This window comes from Haemorhous mexicanus, chromosome 35 (assembly GCF_027477595.1).
Source record: "Haemorhous mexicanus isolate bHaeMex1 chromosome 35, bHaeMex1.pri, whole genome shotgun sequence".
In the NCBI taxonomy this organism is placed as follows: Eukaryota; Metazoa; Chordata; class Aves; order Passeriformes; family Fringillidae; genus Haemorhous; species Haemorhous mexicanus.
In genome coordinates, this window is record NC_082375.1 from 135,461 (window position 1) to 160,566 (window position 25,106).

Here is a 25,106-nt window from a genome sequence, read left to right on the forward strand (position 1 = left end):
CTAAAATATCCCCCACATTTTTGGGGTGCTTTCCTGACCTTTTTTCCCCCCATTTTGGGGTTCTCCCCTTTCATTTCCCACTCATTTTTTGGTTACTCCCCTGAATTTTCCCCCCCATTTTGGGGTTCTCCCCTAAAATATCCCCCCCATTTTGGGGTTCTCCCCTAAAATATCCCCCACATTTTTGGGGTTCTCCCCTGAAATATCCCCCACATTTTTGGGGTGCTTTTTTCCCCCCATTTTGGGGTTCTCCCCTTTCCTTTCCCTCCTCATTTTTTAGTTACTCCCCTTCCCTTCCCCCCCCGTTTTTGGGGTGCCCCCTGAGCCTGTCCTGTTTTCAGGGTGCTGGTGGGGGGCACCCGCCTGCAGGAGCCCTGGCTGCTGCCCCAGGTGCCGGGGGGGCTGCAGCTGCTCCTGGGGCCCTTCCTGCAGCCCCTGGAGCCCAGAGGGAGCTCGGAGTCGCCCTCGGGAGCCCTCAGGAACCTCCTCAACTTCCTCAGCTCCAGCAACTCCTCCGTGGGGCTGGGCTGGAGCGTGAGTGCTGCACCCCAGAACCTCCCCGGGACCCCCAGAACCTCCCCGGGACCCCCAAATTCCTTCAGGAGCTCCAAAACCTCCCTGGGACCCCCAGAACCTCCCTGAAACCCTCCCCAAATTCCTTCAGGAGCTCCAAAACCTCCCCAGGACCCCCAAAATCCCCTCAGGAGCTCCAAAACCTCCCCAGGACCCCCAAAATCCCCTCAGGAACCCCAAAACCTCCCCAGGACTCCCAAAATCCTCTCAGGACCCCCAAAATCTCCTGAGACACCCCAAAACCTGAGTAGGATCCCAAAATCTCCTCAGGAGCTCCAAAACCTCCCCGGGGTCCCGCAAAATCACCTCAGGAACCCCAAAATCCCCTCAGGAGCTCCAGAACCTCCCTAGGATCCCCCAAATCCCTCCAGGAGCTCCAAAACCTCCCCGGGACCCCCAAAATCCCCTCAGGAACCCCAAAATCTCCCCGGGGTCCCCCAAAATCCCTTCAGGAACCCCAAAATCCCCTCAGGAACCCCAGAATGTCCTCGGGATTCCCCAAATCCCCTCAGGAACCCCAAAACCTCCCCGGGGTCCCCCAAAATCCCTTCAGGAACCCCAAAATCCCCTCAGGAGCTCCAAAACCTCCCAGGGATCCCCCAAAATCCCCTCAGGAACCCCAAAATCCCCTCAGGAGCTCCAGAACCTCCCTAGGATCCCCCAAATCCCTCCAGGAGCTCCAAAACCTCCCCGGGACCCCCAAAATCCCCTCAGGAACCCCAAAACCTCCCCGGGACCCCCAAAATCCCTTCAGGAACCCCAAAACCTCCCCGGGACCCCCAAAATCCCTTCAGGAACCCCAAAATCCTCTCATGAACCCCAGAATGTCCTCGGGATTCCCCAAATCCCCTCAGGAACCCCAAAACCTCCCCAGGGCCCCCCAAACCCCCTCATCCCCTGGGAATCCCAAATGGGACCCCAACTCCTCCTTCTCTTCCATGGGGCTTGACTGGAGTGTGAGTCCTGCATCCCAAAACCTCCCTGGGACCCCCAAAATCCCCTCAGGAACCCCAAAATCCCCTCAGGAGCTCCAAAACCTCCCCGGGACCCCCAAAATCCCCTCAGGAACCCCAAATCCCCCCAGTCCTGAGCCCCTGGCACCCCCAAATTCCCACCCCATTGTGGGCCCCTCCTGCAGCCCCAAACCTCTCTGGGACCCCCCCCAAACCCCCTGACCCACCCCCAAACCATCCCCAATGAACCCTCAAACCCCCCCTGGGACCCCCCAAATTCCCCCAATCCCTCCTTCCTGCCCCTGCTGCCCCCTCCCATTTTTTGGGGTCCCCCCAGATGTTGGGGTGACGGGTACCTGTCCCACAGGTGGGGTCCCCGTGGGAGGCCTGGGTGAGCCCCGAGCTGAGGCTGCAGCAGCTGCTGCTGCTCTGGGGGCTGCCCGGGACCCCCGTGCTGAGCTACGGCGACGAGCTGGGGCTGCAGCGGCCCCTCAGAAACCAGCAGGTACCCGGGGGGCTTCAGCCAGGATTTGGGGGGGGCTGCAGGTGGGATTTGGGGGGGCTGGAGGGAAGCTCTGGGTGCTGGGGGGGTTTTGGGGATGGGTTTTGGGGTTCTCAGGGTGCGGGAGGGGGTTGGGTGAGCCCCCAACCCCAATTTCAGTGGGGTTTTACCCCAGCTTGGCTGGGTTTGCCCCAATTTCGCCAGTTTTTGTCCCGATTTCTCTGGGTTTTGTCCCAATTTTTGGGGGTTTTGCCCCATTTTCGCCCTTTTTTGCCCCAGTTGCCGTCGATGCCGTGGGAATGGATCGAGGAACCGAAAACTGGCGGGAACGGCTCTGAGGTGGGCGGGGCTTTGGTGTGATTGACATTATCCGTGGGTGGTGCTTGTTGGGGTGGGGTTTGCTTAAGGGGTGTGGTCTAGACTTGCCCCTCCCGTTGGGGGCGGGGCCTTGAGGCCCGTTTATGGTTGGTTAAGGGGTGGGGTTTCGTTGGCCACGCCCACAATTGGGCAGAGCGTCTTCGACGGTGGCGCCCACTAAGTGGCAGTGTTGCATGTTCTTAAAAGAGCAATGCCATCCTTAAAAGGGCAATGTGCCTCTAAAAGGGCACTGTGCTCTTAAAGGGGCAATGTACCCTTAAAGGGGTAATGCACCTTTAAAAGGGCAATATCGTCTTTGAAAGGGCAATGTACCTTTAAAAAGGGAACACGCCCTTAAAAGGGAAACACACCCTTAAAAGGGCAATGCACCCTTTAAAGGGCAATGCCACCCGCTGCCTTCTTAAAGGGCCAGTGCCTCCTTCCCTCGGGGCTGCATTTGGGGGTGTCCCACCCCCAGTGACCCCAGCCCCCCCTGCTTTGCAGCCCCCCGAGCTGGAGCTGTGCACGGCCCTGGCCTCGCTGCGGGCCCACGAGCGCTCGCTGCTGCTGGGGGAGGCGCGGGCGGTGCCGGCGGGCCCGGCCATGGCCCTGCTGCGGCGCTGGGACCAGAGCCAGCGCTTCCTGCTGCTGCTCAACCCCCAGGACAGCACCCTCAGACCCTTCTCGGACAAGAGAGACCCCGGGGACCCCCAGGAGCCCCCCCTGCCGGCCTCGGCCACGCTGCACTACAGCACCGGCCCCAAGGCGCTCGGGGAGCAGCAGGTGCAGCTGCAGGAGCTCCAGGTGGGGCCCTACCAGGGGCTCCTGCTGGGCTTCCCCTACAGCCCCCAGTGAGCCCGGGCACCCCAATCCTGCCCTGACCCCCCCAGTCCTGCCCCCAGCACCCCAAACCCACCCTGAGCCCCCCCCCCCCCAGTCTTGCACCCCCTCATTTCAGGGCGGGGGTCCCGCACTCATCTCCCCTCGCTCATTTTTTGGGTTCTCATCCTGCTCCCCCTCCACCCCAAAGCTTTTTTTTGTTTTTATTTCTTTTCTCCCCAACTCAGTTTTGGGGTTTTCTTTGTTTCCTGGGGGTGTCGGGGTCCCCGCCAAATTCTGAATAAATGAATTGCATTTGTGCCCCTGCATTTGTCTCTCTTTTTGGGGGGGGTCTCAGGGTCCCCTCCCAGGATTTGGGGGCTTCAGAGACCCCTGGGAGTGCCCCAAGAGAGGGGGGAGGGTTAGGGGCTCCCGGGGGAATATTGGGGGGTAACCAAGACTCCAAAAATGGTGAAATCCCCCCAAAATTTGGGCTGGGATCCCCAGTGAGGCATCAGGGCTGACACAGCAATGGGGACCCCCAAAATGAAAGGGTGGGGCCACCCTGGGGGCCAGCATTGGGGAGGGGGAGGGACTGGGAAAATTTGGGGAAGGGTCTCAAATCCTGTCAGGAGCTCTGGAGGGTTTGAGGGGTCTCTGAAGAGTTTGGGGAGGGGTCTCGGGATGGTTTGGAGCTCCTGGGGAGGGGGTGGGGTATTTTTTTGGCTCTGCCCCTTTAAGTGGACCCCATCCTTTGAGGCCCCGCCCATTTCTGGTTAGACCACGCCCCATTACCCTGGTAACAGCCCCTTGCCAGACTCGCAATCAATTGAACACAGTACAAATATTAAAAACGTATTTATTTAATTAATTTTAATTTAATTTGAGGCTCCCTCAGAACTGCATGGCCGCCTCCAGCGTCTCCGAGAGCTTGGTGGCGATTTTCTCTGCGGGGTGGGGGCGATCAGGAACTCGAGATGAGGGATCAGAGAGGATTGGGGGGGGTCAGGAAAACGGGCTCTCCTCACTCACCTGCTCTTTTCTGCAGTTTTTTCCTCCTTTTCCCAGCCGCCTGCAGCCCCTGCCCCTGGAGCAGCGGGGGGAGCGCGGCCACCTCCTCCAGCCGGGGGGCTCGGGGCACCGGCTCCCCCCCAGCGCCCCCCGGCTTCACCCGCGGCTTCAGCTCCACCGTCACCGTGCCGAGCTGTGGGGGGTGACAAAAATGAGCCCCCAAAACCCCCCCAGAAGCCAAAACCCCCCCAGAACCACCCCCGGCCTCAGCAAATCCCTTCCCACCTCTGGCTCGCCGCTGTCGTCCTCCATGGCTTCTCCTTCCCCCTCCTCCTCCGGGGACAGCCCCAGCCCTGTCACCGTCACTGGGACAGCTGGGGAGGGGGGGAAGGTGAGTTTGGGGGGGGTCCCCGAGGGGGGGATGGGAGGATGGGAGGGGTCTTCAGGTGCTGCTCACCTGCCAGGGCCTCGGCATCGCCCCGTTCCAGAGCCTCCAGGTCCAGCGCTGGCCCCAGCACCGGCAGGATTTGGGCCTCCAGCTGCACCCCCTGAGATTTGGGGGGGTGGGTGTAGTATGTGATCTTCCCTCTGGGGGAAAAAGGGGGGTCAGGGTGTGGGGAGACCCCTCCTGTCCCCAAAAACGCTATGGGGGGGACCCTGCAGCCCCTCCCAAACGGGGTCACAGGGGTTGGAGAGATGCCCCCAGTCCCCAAAAGGAATCACAGGGTGTGAGAAAACAGCTGCAAAGCCTGAAAAAGGGGAGTGAAGGTGTGTGGGAGACCCCACAGCCCCCCAGAAAGGGGTCCCAGGGTCTGAAAAAACCCCTTTGGTTTACAACAAGGGGCTCAGAAAGTGGGGAAAGACCCCTCCTGTCCCCAAAAAAGGGTCAGGGCATGGGAAGACCCCCACCAAAAATGGGGTTAGGGGCTGTGGGAAGACCCTTCCTGTCAGGGTGAGTGGGGACCCTCCCCAACCCCCCAGAAAAGGGGTGACAGCGTGGGGAGACCCCTCCAAGCCCCCCAAAAAAGGGGGTAAGGGTGTGGAATCCCCTCCCCAAACCCCTAGAAATGGGGTCAGGCTGTGGAAACCCCTCCCAGCCCCCCCAGAGAGGCGATCAGAGCATGGGGACCCCCCCCCCCCGAGTGTCCCTGTCCCCCACACACCCGGTCCAGTCGCGCAGCAGGGCCGTGGCGGCGGCGTGGGCGTCCGGGAGCCCCCCCGGGCGGAGCCGGCCCTGCCGCCGGGCCAGGTGGGCCAGGAACTGCAGGGGGTCGCTGCAGGGGGGCACCCCATAGAGCTGGCTCAGCTGTGGGGGGACACACAGGGGTTTGAGGGGGGTGGGCACACCGGGGACTGTCACCCTGCCCCCCTCGTGGTGACCAAAATGGGCTGAAAATGGCCAAAGTGGGGGAGGGTCCCCCTGAAATAACCTCCCCTCCCCCGGTTATGGGCAAGGGTGGGCACCCCCAATGTTGAGACCCCCCTTTAGTCCTGATTTTGGGGGTCACTGAATCCCCCAAAGAGCTGAGCTGGTAAAATGAGCTCCCCCCAAACTGGGAACGTTGCCATGGGGATGGGACAACCCCCCCCCCCCCACCCCCACCCCCTCCCCAGCCCCCCAGGGGGGTCCCCACCCACCTGCTGGGGGGGGCAGCGGCGCAGGATGGCGCAGGCAGGGCTCAGGGGGTCCCGCAGGCGCTGCGGGGCCAGGGCCCCCCTCAGGGTGGCGGCGGCCGGGGGGTCCCCAGAGTCCAGCACCACACCCGGACAGTCCAGGAGCCGGATGTGCCCGTCCAGCTGCACGGCCTGCAAGCACCTGGGGCGGGGTCAGAGTGCCACGCCCACCACAGCTGGGTGGGGTCTGTGCCACGCCCATCCACAGCTGGGTGGGGTCTGTGCCACACCCACACCTTGGCAGGGCTCTCCATGCCACAGCCACAGCTGGGCAGGGTCAACCCAGGCTCCACCCACAGCCCCCCCTCCCCCACGCCGTGCAGGTGACCCCAGCCCAGGTGGGCTCACCTGGTGACCCCGGGCATGGCCCCCACCCCGCAGGCGCGGCTGCGCTTGAGGCTGTTGATGAGGCTGCTCTTGCCCACGTTGGGGTACCCTGGGGAAGGGGTTAGAGTTGGGGGAGGGGTCCCCAAAATCCAGCCCCCCACTCAACCCCAGCCCCTCAACCCCCCCCCCCATTCCCCCTGCCCCACTCACCAATCCCCCTCCTATTTCACAGCCCCCATTCAACCCCAGCCCACCCAAACACCCCCTAACACCCCAGCCCCCACCTTCACAGCCCCCCCTCATCCCGCAGCCCCCCCGAAGGCCCCCCCAGCCCCTCACCCACGACCCCCACGGTGATGGAGCTCCTGCCCTCCCCGCAGCGCCCGTAGTTCCTCAGGATGTGCAGCAGGTTCTCGGCCCCCACGCAGGGCCCCCCGGCCAGCACGTCCTTGGGGGCCGTGTCCGCCGGCATCCAGCTCTGCTTCTGTGGTGGGGGGCACGGGGAGGGGTCAGGGGGACCCCCTGCTCTGAGCCCCCCCTCCCCCAGACCCCCCCAGCACCCACCAGCTTTTGGCTCTGCTGCTGCGTGCACGCCTTGAAGGCCACGGTGGGGAACTCGTTCCTCAGGTGCTTCAGCCACGCGGCCACCACGTCCTGCGGCACCAGGTCTGCAGGGGGGGACACACGGGGCTGTCCCCAGGGCTGCAGGGACAGGGGACCCCCCCCAAATCCACACCCGACCCCCCCCCCCTCCCCACCTCACCGATCTTGTTGAGGACGAGCACGAGGCGCTGCTGCGGCCGCAGGGCCCCCTCCAGCCGGGGGCTGCGGCAGCCCTGGGGGTCCCGGGCGTCCAGCACCTCCAGCACCACGTCAGACGCCGCCAGCACCTGCCAGAGTCGGGGTTCAGCTGGGGGAAAGACCCCCCAAAAATCAAAACTCCCCCCACCCCACCCCCAGGGCACTGACCTTGCGCAGCTCCCGCCCGAAGTGACGCAGCGACGCCTCCTCCTGGGGGGGCTGGGGGGGCTTCTCCTCCTCCTCTTCCTTCTCCTGGGGGCACCTGTGTTATGGGGACCCGCCCGGGGAGCCCCCCAAATTCTGGGGGGACCCCCCTGTGTGGGGAGTCCCCTGTCCTAGAGAAGAGCCCGCCCAGCCTTCCATGGGGAGCCCCTCCCTCTCACGGGAACCTCATTGGGAAGACCCCCCGCCCCTTTATGGAGCCCCCCCCAGGTGTCCCCAACCCTACCTGGCTCTGGAAGCGCTGCTGTCGCTGCAGAGCGTCCGCCAGGTGCACGGCCAGGTGTGAGCGCTGCTGTCCCTGCAGTGGCTGTGGGACACGGTGGGGGTCAGATCCCAAACCCCCCAGGTCAGACCCAGAATACCCCCCCAGGTCAGACCCCAAACCCCCCAGGTCAGACCCCAAATCCCCCCCCGGTCAGACCCCAAATCCCCCCCAGGTCAGACCCCAAATCCCCCAGGTCAGACCCCAAATCCCCCAGGTCAGACCCCAAACCCCCCAGGTCAGACCCCAAATCCCCCCCAGGTCAGACTTGGGGGAGTGACCCCACACAGCCCCCCCGAGTTTGTACTTGAGGGGGGACCCCAAAATGCCCCGCCGGGGTCACGATGGGAGCAACACCCCAAAATCCTCTTGTGCTCAGGTTTGGCGGGGACACCCCAGAATCCCTCCCGGAGGACAACCCCGAGCTCCCCCCGCGGGGTCACCCCCAGATCGCCCCCGGTTCCTCACCCGCCTCTGCCTGGCCTTGCTCCGGCTCTGCGCGAGGGCGGCGAAGCGGCCGAGCTGCGGCACCCCCGGCTCCTTCTTCATCCCGACACGGGCGCGCCGGGCCTGGGGACAGCGCGGGGGTGACACGGGGACACCCCGGGTTGGGGGGGGGGGGGGGTCACACAGAGGGGGGGTCACGAGGGCTGCGCCCCCAAACCCGCCCGGCTCGGGCTCACCTGGACGCGCTTCTTCCGGGACGCCTCCACCTGCCGCCCTGCAGGGAGGGGCGGGGTGAGTGCGGGGCCGTCCCCAGAGCCCCCCGAGCCCTCCCGGCGCCTCCCCGAACTCACGGGACCGGGTCATGGCTGCGGCTCCCACGCCGCCAGGAATCTCTGAGACGGCGAAGTGACGTCACTTCCGGCGCAGTGTAAAAGCGTCACTTCATAGCCACACCCAACATGGCGGTCAACAACCCCACTCAAGATGGCGCCCCCACCCCCCCCCCCCCGCGTGCCAATACCACACCCAAGATGGCGGCCACCATCCGGCACCATCCACACCCCTCCGGGCCACACCCAAGTTGGCGTCCCCGCCCTTCCGCCGCCGTGTCCTCACCGTGCCACACTCGACAGGGCGGCGACAGCGACGCGGCCACGCTTAAGATGGCGGACAGAAACAGACCCCCCCCCCCGCCTTTGGTGCCACATCCAACATGGCGGCCCCGCGCGAGTCTCAGCCCGCCACACCCAAGATGGCGACCGGACCCAACCCCGCCCCCGCCACACCCAAGATGGCGGTCGAGCCCACCCCTCCCCCCAAGAACGACCGGGACTGCCCTTACCAAGAGTGCACTTTTTTATTCCTTTTTTTTTTTTTTTTAAACTTTTTCTCTCAGTTTTGGGGTGGGGGGAAGGGCTGAACTTATTTATAATTTCAGGGGCTCCCCCCTTTCACCGCCCTGCCCCCCCCCCAGCCCCCACACAGGGGGGGAGGGGGGGAAGAGGGAACCCCCAACCCTCCAACAGAGCAAAAACCCCCCCCAAACCGGGACCGGAGAAGAAAAAAAAAAAAAAAAAAACCAAAATAATAAACCCCCCCACAAAAAAAAAAAAAAAACAAAAAAACCAAAACAAACCAAAAAAAGCCAATGGAACCAAAAAATATATATATATTTATAGAGCCCCTGGGGGGGGCCGGCGCGGCCCCTAGGCCAGGCCGAAGCCCTCGGAGCACTCCTGGATGGCCAGCAGCAGCATGTGCCGCAGCTTCTCGTAGCTCTCGTAGGCCGGCAGGTCCAGCTGGTTGAAGCTGGGGACACACCCGTGTCACTGTCACCTCCCCCGGTGCCGCCCCGACCGCGTCCTGCTGTCCCCACGCTCCTGTCCCAGCTCTGTCCCCCCCCCCCCCGTGTCACCGTCCCACCCACCCCCAGTCCTGCTCCTCGGGTGTGTCAGGGTCACCCCAGTGCCACCTCAGCTGTGCGTCCCCTGTCCCCCCATTTCTGTGTCCTCTGGTGTCCCCTGCCTCCCTCCCATGTCCCCTCACCAGGTGGGGGCCAAGGGCACTGCTCGGTGTCCCCGTGTCCCCCTGTGTTTCCCCCACGTCCCCGTGTCCCCATGTCCCCATGTGTCCCCCTGTCCCTCACCAGGTGTGTGCTGAGGGCGGCTGGTCGGTGTCCCCCATGTCCCCATGTCCCTCCATGTCCCCATGTCCCCCCATGCCCTCACCAGGTGTGTGCTGAGGGCAGCCGGTCGGTGTCCCCATGTCCCCATGTCCCCCCATGTCCCCCCCTGCCCTCACCAGGTGTGTGCTGAGGGCAGCCGGTCGGTGTCCCCATGTCCACCCCATGTCCCCCCATGTCCCTCCCCCCTGTCCCCCCAGTCCCTCACCAGGTGTGTGCCAAGGGCAGCGCTCAGTGTCCCCATGCCCCCCCATGTCCCCCTGTGTCCCCTGTCCCTCACCAGGTGTGTGCCGAGGGCAGCCGGTCGGTGTCCCCATGTCCACCCCATGTCCCCCCAGTCCCTCACCAGGTGTGTGCCGAGGGCAGCGCTCAGCGTCCCCATGTCCCCCCCGTGTCCCCATGTCCCCATGTCCCCCCGTGCCCTCACCAGGTGTGTGCCGAGGGCAGCGCTCAGTGTCCCCATGTCCCCCCATGTCCCCATGTCCCCCCCGTGTCCCCCTGCCCTCACCAGGTGTGTGCCGAGGGCAGCCGGTCAGTGTCCCCCATGTCCCCATGTCCCCATGTCCCCCCCCGTGTCCCCCTGCCCTCACCAGGTGTGTGCCGAGGGCAGCCGGTCGGTGTCCCCATGTCCCCATGTCCCCCCCATGTCCCCCCCTGCCCTCACCAGGTGTGTGCTGAGGGCAGCCGGTCGGTGTCCCCATGTCCCCATGTCCCCATGTCCCCCCCCGCCCTCACCAGGTGTGTGCCGAGGGCAGCCGGTCGGTGGAGCGGTCGTCGCGGTGGATCTGGAATTTCTGGATGCCGTTCATGCCCTCGAGGGCGGCGAATCCCTGCAGGGGCACCTTGGACGTGCCCGTCACGAACTGCAGGAACTTGGCGCGGTCGGCCTGGTCGAAGGAGCGCAGGGCACGCCAGAACCACTGGATCTGGCCACGGGGACAGCCACAGGGACACTCAGCCGCTGGCACTCAGGGGACAGGGACAGGCGGCCACCGGGACCCCCTGGAATCCCACCAGGATCCCCCCGGAATCGCCTGAGATCCCCCTGTAACCGCCCCAGGTGCAGCCCCACCTGGATGGAGTCGCCCTGGTACCCAGAACCTCCTGAAATCCCCTCAGAACCCCCCAAAACTGCCCCAGAACCTCCTGAAATCCCCTCAGAACTCCTTGAAATTGCCCCAGAACCTCCTGAAATCCCCTCAGAACCTCCCAAAATTGCCCCAGAACCCTCTGAAATCCCCTCAGAACCCCCCAAAACTGCCCCAGAACCTCCTGAAATCCCCTCAGAACCACCTGAGATCACCCCAGGATCCCCCCAGGTGCCAACCCCACCTGGATAGACTTGCCCTGATACTCAGAATCCTCCCAAAACTCCCTGAAATCCCCCCAGGACCCCGCCCCACCTGGATGGAGTAGCCCTGATACCCAGAATCCCCTCAGGACCCCCTGAAATCCCCCTAGGACCCCCTGAAACCCCCTCAGAATCCCCTGGAACACCCTGAAATCCCCCCAAGACCCCCTGAAACCCCCCCAGAATCCCCCCAGGACCCTGCCCCCACCTGGATGGAGTTGCCCTGATACCAAGAACCACCCCCAGGACCCCCTGAAATCCCCCCAGGACCCCCTGACACCCCCCCAGAACCCCCCCAGGACCCCATCCCACCTGGATGGAGTTGCCCTGATACCCAGAACCCCCTCAGAACCCCCTGAAACCCCCCTAGGACCCCCTGAAACCCCCTCAGAACCCCCTGAAACCCCCCCAGGACCCCCTGAAATCCCCCCAGGACCCCCTGAAATCCCCCCAGGACCCCCCCAGGACCCCGCCCCACCTGGATGGAGTTGCCCTGGTACCCAGAACCCCCCCAGAACCCCCTGAAACCCCCTCAGAACCCCCCCAGAACCCCCTGAAACGCCCCTAGGACCCCCTGAAATCCCCTCAGAACCCCCTGAAACCCCCCCAGGACCCCCCCAGGACCCCGCCCCACCTGGATGGAGTTGCCCTGGTACCCAGAACTCCCCCAAAACCCCCCCAGGACCCCCCAGGACCCCCCCAGGACCCCGCCCCACCTGGATGGAGTTGCCCTGGTACCCAGAACCCCCCCAAAACCCCCCCAGAACCCCCTGAAATCCCCCCAGGACCCCCCCAGGACCCCGCCCCACCTGGATGGAGTTGCCCTGGTACTTGTGGTACTCGGTGTTGGCCTTGAGGTCGTCGATGTCGATGGTGGGCAGCCCCGAGATGAGCAGCTCCAGCTCCTGCTCCGTGAAGATGGAGATGAGGCGCTTGGGGATGATCTCATAGAAACCCTCCAGGAACGCCGCCAGCTGCTTCCGGATGGCGCCTGCGGGATTTTGGGGGGGGTCAGGGGGGTCCTGGGAGCCCCCCCGGAGCCCCCCCAGGCCCCGACGCTCACCGGTCATGCGCATCTGGCACACCAGGTGCACGTACTCCTTCTTGTTCTCCTCCGTCACCAGCACGTTGGCCCCGTTGGGCTTCAGGTCCCGCACCTCGCACACCCCGAATTCCTGCACCTGGGGGGCACAGAGATATCCCTGAACCTCTAACACCCCAAATTCCTGCACCTGGGGGGGCACAGAGATATCCCTGAACCTCGCACACCCCCAATTCCTGCACCTGGGGGGGCACAGAGATATCCCTGAGCCTCTAACACCCCCAATTCCTGCACCTGGGAACCTCTAACACCCCCAATTCCTGCACCTGGGAACCTCAAACACCCCCAATTCCTGCACCTGGGAACCTCAAACACCCCAAATTCCTGCACCTGTGGGGGCACAGGGATATCCCTGAGCCTCAAACACCCCGAATTCCTGCACCTGGGAACCTCAAACACCCCGAATTCCTGCACCTGGGAACCTCAAACACCCCGAATTCCTGCACCTGGGAGGCACAGAGATATCCCTGAACCTCTAACACCCCCAATTCCTGCACCTGGGGGGGCACAGAGATATCCCTGAACCTCAAACACCCCGAATTCCTGCACCTGGGAGGCACAGGGATATCCCTGAACCTCTAACACCCCAAATTCCTGCACCTGGGGGGCACAGGGATATCCCTGAGCCTCTAACACCCTGAATTCCTGCACCTGGGAACCTCGCACACCCCGAATTCCTGCACCTGGGGGGCACAGAGATATCCCTGAGCCTCTAACACCCCCAATTCCTGCACCTGGGAACCTCAAACACCCCGAATTCCTGCACCTGTGGGGGCACGGGGGGTCAGAGGGGCAGGGAAATATAGGGGGGGCATTCCTGAGCCTCTAACACCCCAAATTCCTGCACCTGTGGGGGCACAGGGGTGTCAGTGGGGTGTGGAAATATGGGGGGGACATTCCTGAGCCTCTAACACCCCAAATTTCCACACCTGGTGGGGCACGGGTGGGTCAGCAGGGTGTGGGGACATTCCTGAACCTCAAACACCCCAAATTCCTGCACCTGGGAACCTCAAACACCCCAAATTCCTGCACCTGGGGGGGCAGGGGGGGGTCAGCGGGGCGTGGGGACATGGGGGGGACATCCCTGAGCCTCAAACACCCCGAATTCCTGCACCTGGGGGGCACAGGGATATCCCTGAACCTCTAACACCCCAAATTCCTGCACCTGGGAACCTCAAACACCCCGAATTCCTGCACCCGGGGGGGCACAGGGATATCCCTGAGCCTCAAACACCCCCAATTCCTGCACCTGGGGGGGCACGGGGGGTCAGAGGGGCAGGGAAATATAGGGGGGCATTCCTGAGCCTCTAACACCCCAAATTCCTGCACCTGGAAACCTCAAACACCCCAAATTCCTGCACCTGGGGGGCACAGGGGTGTCAGTGGGGTGTGCAAATATGGGGGGGACATTCCTGAGCCTCTAACACCCCAAATTTCCACACCTGGTGGGGCACGGGTGGGTCAGCAAGGTGTGGGGACATCCCTGAGCCTCAAACACCCCAAATTCCTACATCTGTGGGGGCACAGGGATATCCCTGAACCTCTAACACCCCGAATTCCTGCACCTGGGGGGGCACAGAGATATCCCTGAACCTCAAACACCCCGAATTCCTGCACCTGGGAACCTCAAACCCCCCAAATTTTCACACCTGGGACATCCTTGAGCCTCAAACACCCCAAATTCTGCACCTGGGGAACCCCAAACCCCCCGAATTCCTGCACCTGTGGGGGCACAGGTGGGTCAGCAGGGTGTGGGGACATGGGGAGGGACATTCCTGAACCCCAAACCCCCCGAATTCCTGCACCTGGGGGGGCACAGGGATATCCCTGAACCCCAAACCCCCCGAATTCCTGCACCTGGAGGGGCACAGAGATATCCCTGAACCCCAAACCCCCCGAATTCCTGCACCTGGGGGGACACAGGGATATCCTGAACCCCAAACCCCCCGAATTCCTGCACCTGGGGGGGGCACGGCGGGGCCAGCTGGGTGTGGGGACATCCCTGAACCTCAAACACTCCCAAATTCGGGGGTCTCGGTGCTGGTTTTGGGGGTCCCCACCTCAGTGCTGAAGGTGAGGTCGTAGCCCAGCGTGGAGACGTCGTTCTCCAGCAGGTACACGAGGCCCTGGTAGAAGTGATAGTCCTCGCTCTCCATGTCCGTGTACCTGGGGGGCCAAAAACGGGGGGCAACACCCCAAAAACGGGCTCAGAAACCACTGGGAGCCCCAAAACAGGGTCAGAGCTGCTGGGGAGCCCCAAAACAAGATCAGATCCTGCTGGGGAGCCCCAAAACAAGATCAGAGCCTGCCAGGGGTCTAGAACTCCATCAGAACAGTCCCACCCCCTCTGATGGGGTCCAACACCCCAAAAATGGCTCAGATTCTCTCCAAGGGGATCCAGCACCCCCTAAATGCTGTCCCACATGCCACAAATGCAGTTTCACCCCCCCTCTGAGGGGGTCCAGCACCCCATGGACAGCTCCCACCCCCCCAAATGCAGCCCCACCCCTCTCTGAGGGGGTCCAGCACCCCCTAAACACAGTCCCACCCCCCACAAAGAGCCCCAAACACCCCCTCACATCCCATAAAAGCAATCCCACACTGCTCTGAGGGGCTCCAGCACCCCATGGACAGCTCCCACCCCCCAAATGCAGCCCCACCCCCCACAAACCCACTCCCACCCCAACAAACACACCCCCACACCCCATAAATGCAACCCCACCGCCTTCTGAGGAGCTCCATCACCCCATGAACATCTCCCACCCCCCCAAATGCAGTCCCACCCCCCCCCAATTCAATCCCACCCTCCTCTGAGGGGGTCCAGCAACCCATGAACAGCTCCCACCCCCCACAAACCCCCTCCCACCCCATTAACACACCCCTGAAATCCATAAACACAATCCCACCCCCCACAAACACCCTCCCACACCCCACAAACCCACTCCCACCCCCCACAAGCGCAATCCCTTCCTCCTCTGAGGAGCTCCAGCACCCCATGAACATCTCCCCCTCCCCCCAAATGCAGTCCCACCCCCCCCAATTCAATCCCACCCTCCTCTGAGGGGCTCCAGCACCCCATAAACACCTCCCACCCCCACAAACCCCCTCCCACACCCCACAAACACCACTCCCACCCCCACAAACCCCCTCCCACCCCCCACAAACCCCCTCCCACCCCCACAAACCCCCTCCCACACCCCACAAACCCCCTCCCACCCCCACAAATCCCCTCCCACCCCCCACAAACCCCCTCCCACCCCCACAAACCCCCTCCCACCCCCCACAAACCCACTCCCACCCCCCACAAACCCACTCCCACACCCCATAAACACCCCCCCACACCCCATAAACACACCCCTGAAATACATAAACCCACTCCCACAACCCCCCACCCACAAACCCCCTCCCACCCCCACAACCCCCTCCCACCCCCCACAAACCCCCTCCCACTCCCCACAAACACCCCCCACACCCCATAAACACACCCCTGAAATCCATAAATCCCCTCCCACACCCCACAAACCCCCTCCCACCCCCCACAAACACCTCCCACCCCCCACAAACCCCCTCCCTCCCCCACAAACACCCCCCCACACCCCATAAACACACCCCTGAAATACATAAACCCCCTCCCACCCCCAAAAACCCCCACCCACACCCCACAAACCCCCTCCCACACCCCACAAACACTACTCCCACCCCCACAAACCCCCTCCCACCCCCTACAAACCCCCTCCCACACTCCACAAACACCTCCCACATACCACAAACCCCCTCCCACACCCCACAAACCCCCTCCCACCCCCCACAAACCCCCTCCCACCCCCACAAACCCCCTCCCACCCCCACAAACCCCCTCCCACCCCCACAAACACCCCCCCACACCCCATAAACACACCCCTGAAATACACAAACCCCCTCCCACACCCACAAACCCCCTCCCACACCCACAAACCCCCTCCCACACCCACAAACCCCCTCCCACACCCCACAAACCCCCTCCCACACCCCACAAACCCCCCCTCCCCGATCCCCCCAGCCCCGCCGGGCGCCGTGGCTCGCCCCCTTACCGCACGGACTTGCCCAGGATGTGTTTGTAGAAGGAGCGGGTGAAGTAGCACTCCAGCAGCCGGTTGTCGTAGACGGCCTTGGCCACGATCCTGCCCACGAACTTGAAGTAGCTCAGGTGGTTGGGGTTGCAGTGGGACGAGGGGTTGATGGTGTAGGTGACGCGGTCGCCGGGCGAGGTGCGGAACAGGGCGTACATGGGGTTGAACATCTCGCGGGAGATGATCATGTACCACTCCCGCAGCAGCCCCCCGGCGTCCTGGCCCTCCTCGCCCTCGAACACGATGTACCTGGGGAGGGGGGATGGGGGGGTTAGGGGGCTGGGGAGAGGGGGTTTGGGGAGGGTGGGGGTGGTTTTGGGGGGAGTTGGGGAGGGTGCAGGTGGTTTTGGGGGGAGTTGGGGAGGATGGAGGTGGTTTTGAGGGTAATTGGGGGGTTTGGAGTCGGTTTTGGGGGGAATTGGGGAGGGTGGAGGTGGTTTTTAAGGGGATTTGGGGAGGGTGGAGGTGGTTTTGGGGGGAATTGGGGGTTAATTGGGGTGGGAGAGGGGCTTTGGGGAGGGCGGGGGTGGTTTTGGGGGGAGTTGGGGAGGGTGGAGGTGGTTTTGGGGGGATTTGAGGGGGATGGAGGCAGTTTTTAAGGGGATTTGGGGAGGGTGGGGTGGTTTTGGAGGGAGTTGGGGAGGGTGGAGGTGGTTTGGGGGGAGTTGGGGGTTAATTGGGGTGGGAGAGGGGCTTTGGGGAGGGTGGGGGTGGTTTTGGGGGGATTTGAGGGGGATGGAGGTGGTTTTGGGGGGAGTTGAGGGGGATGGAGGCAGTTTTTAAGGGGATTTGGGGAGGGTGGAGGTGGTTTTGAGGGTAATTGGGGGGTTTGGAGTTGGTTTTGGGGGGATTTGGGGGTTAATTGGGGTGGGAGAGGGGGTTTGGGGAGGGTGGGGGTGGTTTTGGGGGGAATTGGGGGGTTTGGAGTTGGTTTTGAGGGGATGATTTGGGAAGGATGGAGGTGGTTTTGGAAGGAATTTGAGAGCATGGAAGTGGTTTTGGGGGAACTGGGGGGTTTGGAGGTGGTTTTGGGGGGAATTGGGGGGTTTGGAGTCGGTTTTAGGGGGAATTGGGGAGGATGGAGGTGGTTTTGAGGGTAATTGGGGGGTTTGGAGTCGGTTTTGGGGGGAATTGGGGGTTAATTGGGGTGGGAGAGGGGGTTTGGGGAGGGTGGGGGTGGTTTTGGGGGGAGTTGAGGGGGATGGAGGCAGTTTTTAAGGGGATTTGGGGAGGGTGGAGGTGGTTTTGAGGGTAATTGGGGGGTTTGAAGTCGGTTTTGGTGGGAATTGGGACTTAATTGGGGTGGGAGAGGGGCTTTGGGGAGGGTGGGGGTGGTTTTGGGGGGAGTTGGGGGGTTTGGAGTTGGTTTTGAGGGGATGATGTGGGAAGGATGGAGGTGGTTTTGGAAGGAATTTGAGAGCATGGAAGTGGTTTTGGGGGAACTGGGGGGTTTGGAGTTGGTTTTGAGGGTAATTGGGGAGGGTGGAGGTGGTTTTGGGGGGAATTGGGGAGGATGGAGGTGGTTTTGAGGGTAATTGGGGGGTTTGGAGTCGGTTTTGGGGGAAATTGGGGGTTAATTGGGGTGGGAGAGGGGCTTTGGGGAGGGTGAGGGTGGTTTTGGGGGGAAGTAAGGATGTTAGGGGGATCAGGAGAGGGGATTTTGGGGAGGCGTGGGGAGGATGGAGGTGTTTTTAGGGGGAATCGAGGGGTTTGGAGGCATTGGATGAGGGTGGAAGGGCATTTTAGGAAGGTCAGGGGGTGTTTGTGGAGCCAGAAGAGTCTTTTTTGGGGGACTTGGAGGGTTTAGGCATCATGGGGAGGATGGAGGGATGTTCTGGGTGTCCCAGGAGGTATTTTAGGGTATTCCAGGTGTATTTTCAGTATCCCAAGGAATATTTTGGATATCATGGGGATATTTTGATATTCCCAGGACATATTTTAGGGTTTCCTAGGGCATATTTTGGGCTCTCACAGGCGATTCTTCATCTCCTCGGGGGATTTGCGGTGCAGCTCCCGGTACGAGTCCTCGAAGACGTGATCGCGCCGCACGTGCACGGCCATGTCCTCCTTGCGCAGCCCCTCGTCCAGGCGCTCCAGCTCCTGCCTGAAATACCTAGCCAGGGCAAAAACAAACAAAAAAAAAAGGGGTGTCAGGGGCTGTAGGACCCCCTCCTCATCCTGAGACCCCCTCCAAGCCACGCACTTGCGCTTGACGTCGAAGTCCAGCACGCGGATGTAGTCGACCAGCACGGCGAAGGGGCCGTCGGCCAGGTGCGTGGTGGACTGCCTCAGGATCTGGTTCAGCACCGTCCGGTGGGTCTCTGGGGAGGGGGAAAAAAAAAGGGTCTTCAAATAGGAGAAACCCCCTCCCTCAAAATGCCCTGGGGTTGTGGTTTGTTCCTCTCAGTGCTTGGAGAGGCCGCCTCGTTCTTGGCTCGCGCTGAGCTCGAAGTGTTGAAGGGGTCAAAAATCCTCTAAATTTGCCCTCCTAAAATTGCCCCATTTCCAAAGACTTGAGGAGCCCAAAAATCCTCCAAATTTTCCCTCCCCAAAGCCTTGGGGTTGCCCTCAATTCCCCCTTTCCAAAGCTCTGGTGTTCCCCCAAATTCACAGTCTCATAGCCTTGGGGTCCCCCCAGACCCCTTCTCAACGCCTTGGGATTTCCCCAAACCCTTCCTCAACATCCCTAAACCCCTCACAAATCCCCCCAAAACCCTTCCCCACACTCCAAATCCCCTTCCCCACACTCCAAGCTCCCCAAAAGCCCCCAAACACCCTCCAAGCTGCCTTCAGCCCACCCAAAACCCTTCCCAACCCCTTCCCCAATGCCTTCAGCTCCCCCAAAACTCCCCCCAAAGCCCCCAAACACCCTCCAAGCTCCCTTCAGCCCCCCCAAAACCCTTCCCAACCCCCTCCCCAATGCCTTAAGCTCCCCCAAAACTCCCCCCAAAGCCCCCAAACACCCTCCAAGCTGCCTTCAGCCCCCCCAAACCCTTCCCAACCCCTTCCCCAATGCCTTAAGCTCCCCCAAAACTCCCCCCAAAGCCCCCAAACTCCCTCCAAGCTGCCTTCAGCCCCCCCAAAACCCTTCCCCAATGCCTTCAGCTCCCCCAAAACTCCCAAACACCCTCCAAGCTGCCTTCAGCCCCCCAAACCCCCTCCCCACACTCCCAAACCCCTTCTCCACACCCTAAGCTCCCCCGAAGCTCCCTTCAATACCCCCCACTCCCCCTCTCAGACCCCTCCAGCTCCCCCCAGACCCCCTCCCCACACTCCCAAACCCCTTCCCCACTTCCCCAAGCCCCAGAGCCCCCCCGGTGCCCCCCGGCTCACCGGCGAAGCGCAGGAATTTCTGCGTGTCCGGGGGCAGGCTGGCCGAGATGTGCATGGCCGAGGGCTCCCGGGAGAAGAAGGGGTCCAGGGCGGAGGGGGTGGCGGGGGTGAGGGGCGCGGGGGACAGCGGGGGTGGCTCGTCCTTGATGTGGGCCAGCTGGCTCTCCCGCGTGTCCCGCACCGGAGGGCGGCTCTCGCGCTCCGTGGCGTGCACCAGGAAAAACGCCTCGACGGCCGGCTGCAGCACTGCGGGACAGGGGTCAGCGGTGGCGTGGGGACAGCACGGGGACAGCACGGGGACAGCACGGGGACAGCACGGGGACAGCACGGGGACAGGGTGGGGACAGCACGGGGACAGCGTGGGGACAGCAGGGAGATTAGGTAGGGACAGCAGGAGGACATCGTGGGGACAGCACAGGGACAGCACAGGGATAGCATGGGGACAGCGTGGGGACCAAGTGGGGACAGCAGAAGGACAGTGTGGGGACAGCAGGGGGACAGGGTGGGGTCAACATGGGGACAGCACAGGGACAGTGAGGGGACAGCATGGGGACAGCACCAGGACAGCACAGGGGATAGCATGGGGACAGCATGGGGACAGTGTGGGGACAGCAGAAGGACAGTGTGGGGACAGCAGAGGGACAGCATGGGGACAGTATGGGGACAGCACAGGGATAGCATGGGGACAGGGTGGGGACAGGGTGGGGACAGCAGGGAGACAAGGTAGGGACAGCAGGAGGACATCGTGGGGACAGCACAGGGACAGCACCAGGACAGCACAGGGATAGCATGGGGACAGGGTGGGGACAGGGTGGGGTCAACATGGGGACAGCACGGGGACAGTGCAGGATCAGTGGCAGAGGAATGGGACACAATGGGATGGAGGTGAAGGGGAACACCCCAGGATGGGGAGGGGGACACACTGGACCTGGGGAAGGGAACATCCCAGACCTGGGGGGACACTGTGGGGTAGGGGTGGGGACACCCCTTGATGGAGGGAGAACAGCCTGGGACAGAAGTCCCAGCCCCTCTCATGAGGATTTAGGGTCACCCCTGTGATTTTGGGGTCCCTCTATGGAATCCAGCCCACCAGCCCGGGATTTAGGGTCAGCCCTGAGTTTTTGGGACCCCCAGGATTTGGGGTGACGCACCGAGCACGGCGTGCTGGTCGTGGGACTCCTCGAGCTCCTTGAGGCACTCTCCCAGCATGTCCCACAGCTCGTCCAGGCTCAGCTGCTCGCTCAGCAGGGGCAGCTCCGGGGGCCGCTCCTCCCTGTCCCTGTCCCTGTCCCTGTCCCCGCCCTGCGCGGCCTCGGGGCCTGGGGGGGGGGGGACATGGTCAGGACATCGCCGTGTGAGCAGTGACACCCCAACAGTGACACCCAACGTGACCAGTGACACCCCAACAGTGCCACCCAACCAGTGCCACCCACCCTGACCAGTGCCATCCCAACAGTGACACCCAACGTGACCAGTGACACCCCACCAGTGACACCTAAACAGTGACATCCACCCAACCAGTGCCACCCACCCTGACCAGTGCCATCCCACCAGTGCCACCCACCCTGACCAGTGCCATCCCACCAGGGACACCTAACGTGACCAGTGTCACCACACCAATGCCACCTGCCCAACCAGTGCCACCCCACCAGTGACACCCACCCAACCAATGCCACCCAACGTGACCAGTGCCACCCCACCAGTGCCACTGCACCAGTGCCACCTAAACAGTGACACCCACCCAACCAATGCCACCCCACCAGTGACACCCACCCAACCAATGCCACCCAACGTGACCAGTGCCACCCAACCCCACCAGTACCAGGCCCTGCAGTGATACTGGGATGGCCCTGAACCAGCACCAGCCCAGAAGGGGGGATGACCCCAGTGGTGGCACTGGGGGTGACAGCGTGACACTGGGTGGACACTGGGAGATGACTGGGATACACTGGAGGGTGACTGGGTGGCACTGGGAGGCGACTGGGTGGCACTGGGCCATACTGGAGGGTGACTGGGTGGCACTGGGAGGCAACTGGGTGGCACTGGGCCATACTGGAGGGTGACTGGGTGGCACTGGGAGGTGACTGGGTGGCACTGGGCTGTACTGGAGGGTGACTGGGTGGCACTGGGAGGTGACTGGGTGGCACTGGGAGGTGACTGAGCGGCACTGGGCCATACTGGAGGGTGACTGGGCGGCACTGGGCCATACTGGAGGGTGACTGGGGGGGTTCTCACCCACGTCCTGCGGGGCGGGCGAGGGCTGGTCCACGTCCATGGGCGACTCCTCGCGCCGGGGGACGGCGTCCGCGGGCCCGGCCTCCGACTGGGGGGGACGGTGGTGGCTTTAGGGGGCCGGGACCCCCCCAGGGGAGCCCCCAGAGCCCCCCCAGGGCCGGGGGGACCCCGAAACTGGGGGGAAAGGGGGCTGGGAGCCGTGGGGGGAGGGGGGGAGAAGCGGGAGGGGGATGGGGAGAGGAAGGAAGAGGAGGAAGAGGGAGGGGGGAAGGAGGGGGAGGATGATGAAGATGGAAGAGGACGAAGGAGGAGGATGAGGATGATGATGGGGACGAACAGGAGGAAGGCTGTGGGGGAGTGGGGGCAGGAGGGGAGGGGACAAGCAGGAGGAGGAGGGGATGGGAGAAGGAGGATGAAGAGGCTGAGGAGGGTCAGGGGGCACAGGAACAGGAGGAAGAGTAGGGGAGGAGGAAGGGGTAGGACAAGGATGAGGGGGCTGAGGAGGGGGTGAGGATGATGGGGATGATGAGGAGGGGGTGAGGATGATGGGGATGATGAGGAGGGGGTGAGGATGATGGGGATGATGCGGAGGGGGTGAGGATGATGGGGATGATGAGGAGGGGGTGAGGATGATGGGGATGATGAGGAGGGGGTGAGGATGATGGGGATGATGAGGAGGGGGTGAGGATGATGAGGATGATGAGGAGGGGGAGAGGATGATGGGGATGATGAGGAGGGGGTGAGGACGACAAGGGTGATGAGGAGGGGGTGAGGATGATGGGGATGATGAGGAGGAGGTGAGGATGATGGGGATGAGGAGGGGGTGAGGATGATGGGGATGATGAGGAGGGGGTGAGGATGATGAGGATGATGAGGAGGGGGAGAGGATGATGGGGATGATGAGGAGGGGGTGAGGATGACAAGGGTGATGAGGAGGGGGTGAGGATGATGAGGAGGGGGTGAGGATGATGGGGATGATGAGGAGGGGGTGAGGATGATGGGGATGATGAGGAGGGGGTGAGGACGACAAGGGTGATGAGGAGGGGGTGAGGATGATGAGGAAGGGGTGAGGATGACAAGGAGGGGAGGGCCGGGGAGGCCGAGGATGACGAGGAGGAGGCCGAAGAAGCCAGGACAGAGCAAGACAGGAGTGGGAGGAAGAACAGGGGCAGGGTGGAGGAAGGCGGCCGTGCTAACCGTGTCTCCCTGCTGCCGCCTCCGGGCCCTCTGGCCCTCACGTACCATTTGTATGATGGCGTCGGCCTCGGCCTCCAGCTGCCGGACGGCGGCCTGGATGCTGCCGGCCGCCCCCAGCCCCGCGGCGCCTGCGGGCACGGACAGCGGTCAGCGTGGCCAGCACTCAGAATGACCAGCGGTCAGCATGGCCAGTGGTCAGTGCTCAGAATGACCAGGGCTCAGCGTGCCCAGCGGCCGGAGCAGCCCTTACCCAGCCGGCCGGGCTGCTTGGCCTTGCGGTGCGCCCGGCGCGTGTCGTCGCGCAGCTGGATGATGACCTGCAGCACGCGCAGGAAGAAGCGCTGCGTGGACGTCTTGGAGGTCAGCACGGACATGGAGGGCAGCTGCAGCTCGCGGCCGCCCAGAGCGCGCTTCTGAGACGCCACGATGACCACGCTCTCGGCCGTGTCGAAGCTGGGGGGACGGGGACAAGGGGTCAGGGGTCACGGGGGGCAGCGGAGGAATGGGAGGGACAGCGGTCAGCAGAGGGGATGAGGGGTGATGGGCAGTGGTCATCAGTGGGGACAAGGAGGAGTGGGCAGTGGTCATCAGTGGGGACAAGGAGGAGTGGGCAGTGGTGGGGACCAGTGGGAGTGGGCAGTGGTCATCAGCAAGGACAACAAGGAGTGGGCAGTGGTCATCAGTGGGGACAACAGGGAGTGGGCAGCGGTCATGAGTGATGCAGGACAGCGGTCAGCAGTGGGGACAAGGGAGAATGGCAAGGATTGCGGTCATCACCAGGGACCCCAGACAGGGACAGGAGGTGCCACCATGCCCCAGGATGAGGGACAGGTGTCACCGTGCCCCAGGACAGGGACAGGAGGTGCCACCATGCCCCAGGATGAGGGACAGGTGTCACCGTGCCCCAGGACAGGGACAGGAGGTGCCACCATGCCCAGGACAGGCACAGGAGGTGCCACCACGCCCTGGACAGGGACAGGAGGTGCCACCATGACCTGGACAGGGACAGGAGGTGCTACTACGCCCTGGACAGGCACAGGAGGTGCCACCATGCGCAGGACAGGGACAAGAGGTGCCACCATGCCCAGGACAGGCACAGGAGGTGCCACCACGCCCTGGACAGGGACAGGAGGTGCCACCATGCCCTGGACAGGCACAGGAGGTGCCACCATGCGCAGGACAGGGACAGGAGGTGCCACCATGCCCTGGACAGGCACAGGAGGTGCCACCATGCGCAGGACAGGCACAGGAGGTGCCACCATGACCTGGACAGGGACAGGAGGTGCCACCACGCCCTGGACAGGCACAGGAGGTGCCACCATGCGCAGGACAGGCACAGGAGGTGCCACCATGACCTGGACAGGGACAGGAGGTGCCACCACGTCCTGGACAGGCACAGGAGGTGCCACCACGCCCTGGACAGGCACAGGAGGTGCCACCACGCCCTGGACAGGCACAGGAGGTGCCATCATGCCCAGGATAGGCACAGGAGGTGCCATCATGCCCAGGACAGGGACAGCAGCCACGCCAGGCCCCAGGGTGAGCGGGCACTCACCGGCTCTGCATTTTGCCCTTGAGCTTGGCGCTGGGGGGCTGCTCCTCGGGGAGCCCCTCGGGGGACGGGGCCTCGAGCTGCGCCCGCCGCTGCTGCTCCAGGTTGTACTCACGGAGCTCGGCCAGCAGCGTCCCTGGGTGGGGGGTGGCACGGGCTGGGACCCCGCTGTGCCCCACTGACCACCCCCACTGACCACAGGGCAGCCCCCCCAACCGGTCTGGTGGCCCAGACCTTCTCCAAGACCCCCCCTTACACAGAGCCCCCCACCCAAGAGCTGCCCTCACCACTCTGGTGGCTCAGATCCTCCCCCCAGGATCCCTCTCACTGATCTGGTGACACAGGGACCCCCACAGGACCCTCCCTCACCACTCTGGTGGCTCAGATCCTCCCCCCAGGACCCCCCCTCATGGATCTGGTGAGACAGGGACCCCCACAGGACCCCCCTCTTACACAGGACCCCTCCCCAGAACTTCGGCTCACCAATTCGGTGACACCGAGATGCCCCTTTGGACCCCCCTGCATGGATCTGATGGCACAGGGCCACCCCCAGGACCCCCCCCTCACCAATTTGGTGACACAGAGTCCCCCCCAGGAC

General features: G+C 63.3%; 3 protein-coding genes across 3 annotated transcripts in view; 1 reads left to right on the forward strand and 2 right to left on the reverse strand.

The window, feature by feature from the left end:
• The window catches only part of SLC3A2 (solute carrier family 3 member 2), a 10,227-nt gene extending 6,702 nt beyond the window's left edge, over positions 1-3,525 (forward strand). Inside the window, 4 exon segments of the mRNA XM_059872300.1 lie at positions 323-534; positions 1,894-2,031; positions 2,308-2,367; positions 2,890-3,525. Coding sequence (XP_059728283.1) covers positions 323-534; positions 1,894-2,031; positions 2,308-2,367; positions 2,890-3,240 — 761 coding nt within the window. The 3' untranslated portion in view covers positions 3,241-3,525.
• Positions 3,526-4,046: 521 nt separating this feature from the next.
• On the reverse strand, positions 4,047-8,422 carry GNL3L (G protein nucleolar 3 like). Its single transcript, XM_059872379.1, has 15 exons — positions 8,299-8,422; positions 8,185-8,222; positions 7,970-8,071; positions 7,466-7,546; positions 7,186-7,269; positions 6,980-7,106; positions 6,781-6,884; positions 6,556-6,700; positions 6,238-6,325; positions 5,854-6,031; positions 5,379-5,521; positions 4,673-4,803; positions 4,501-4,589; positions 4,237-4,408; positions 4,047-4,151 (listed from the first exon to the last, which is right to left on the reverse strand). Exons 1-15 carry the CDS (start codon positions 8,309-8,311, stop codon positions 4,099-4,101), a joined length of 1,548 nt encoding a protein of 515 aa, XP_059728362.1. The 5' UTR covers positions 8,312-8,422; the 3' UTR covers positions 4,047-4,098.
• A 363-nt stretch (positions 8,423-8,785) lies between these two features.
• Positions 8,786-25,106, reverse strand: part of HUWE1 (HECT, UBA and WWE domain containing E3 ubiquitin protein ligase 1) — a 75,016-nt gene continuing 58,695 nt past the window's right edge. The window contains 14 exon segments of the mRNA XM_059872430.1: positions 8,786-9,256; positions 10,365-10,555; positions 11,790-11,971; positions 12,044-12,161; positions 14,143-14,248; positions 16,153-16,440; positions 18,164-18,304; positions 18,395-18,512; positions 19,525-19,770; positions 20,676-20,843; positions 21,760-21,847; positions 22,957-23,084; positions 23,207-23,409; positions 24,512-24,644. Of these exon segments, the coding sequence (XP_059728413.1) occupies positions 9,154-9,256; positions 10,365-10,555; positions 11,790-11,971; positions 12,044-12,161; positions 14,143-14,248; positions 16,153-16,440; positions 18,164-18,304; positions 18,395-18,512; positions 19,525-19,770; positions 20,676-20,843; positions 21,760-21,847; positions 22,957-23,084; positions 23,207-23,409; positions 24,512-24,644 (2,213 nt within the window). The 3' untranslated portion in view covers positions 8,786-9,153.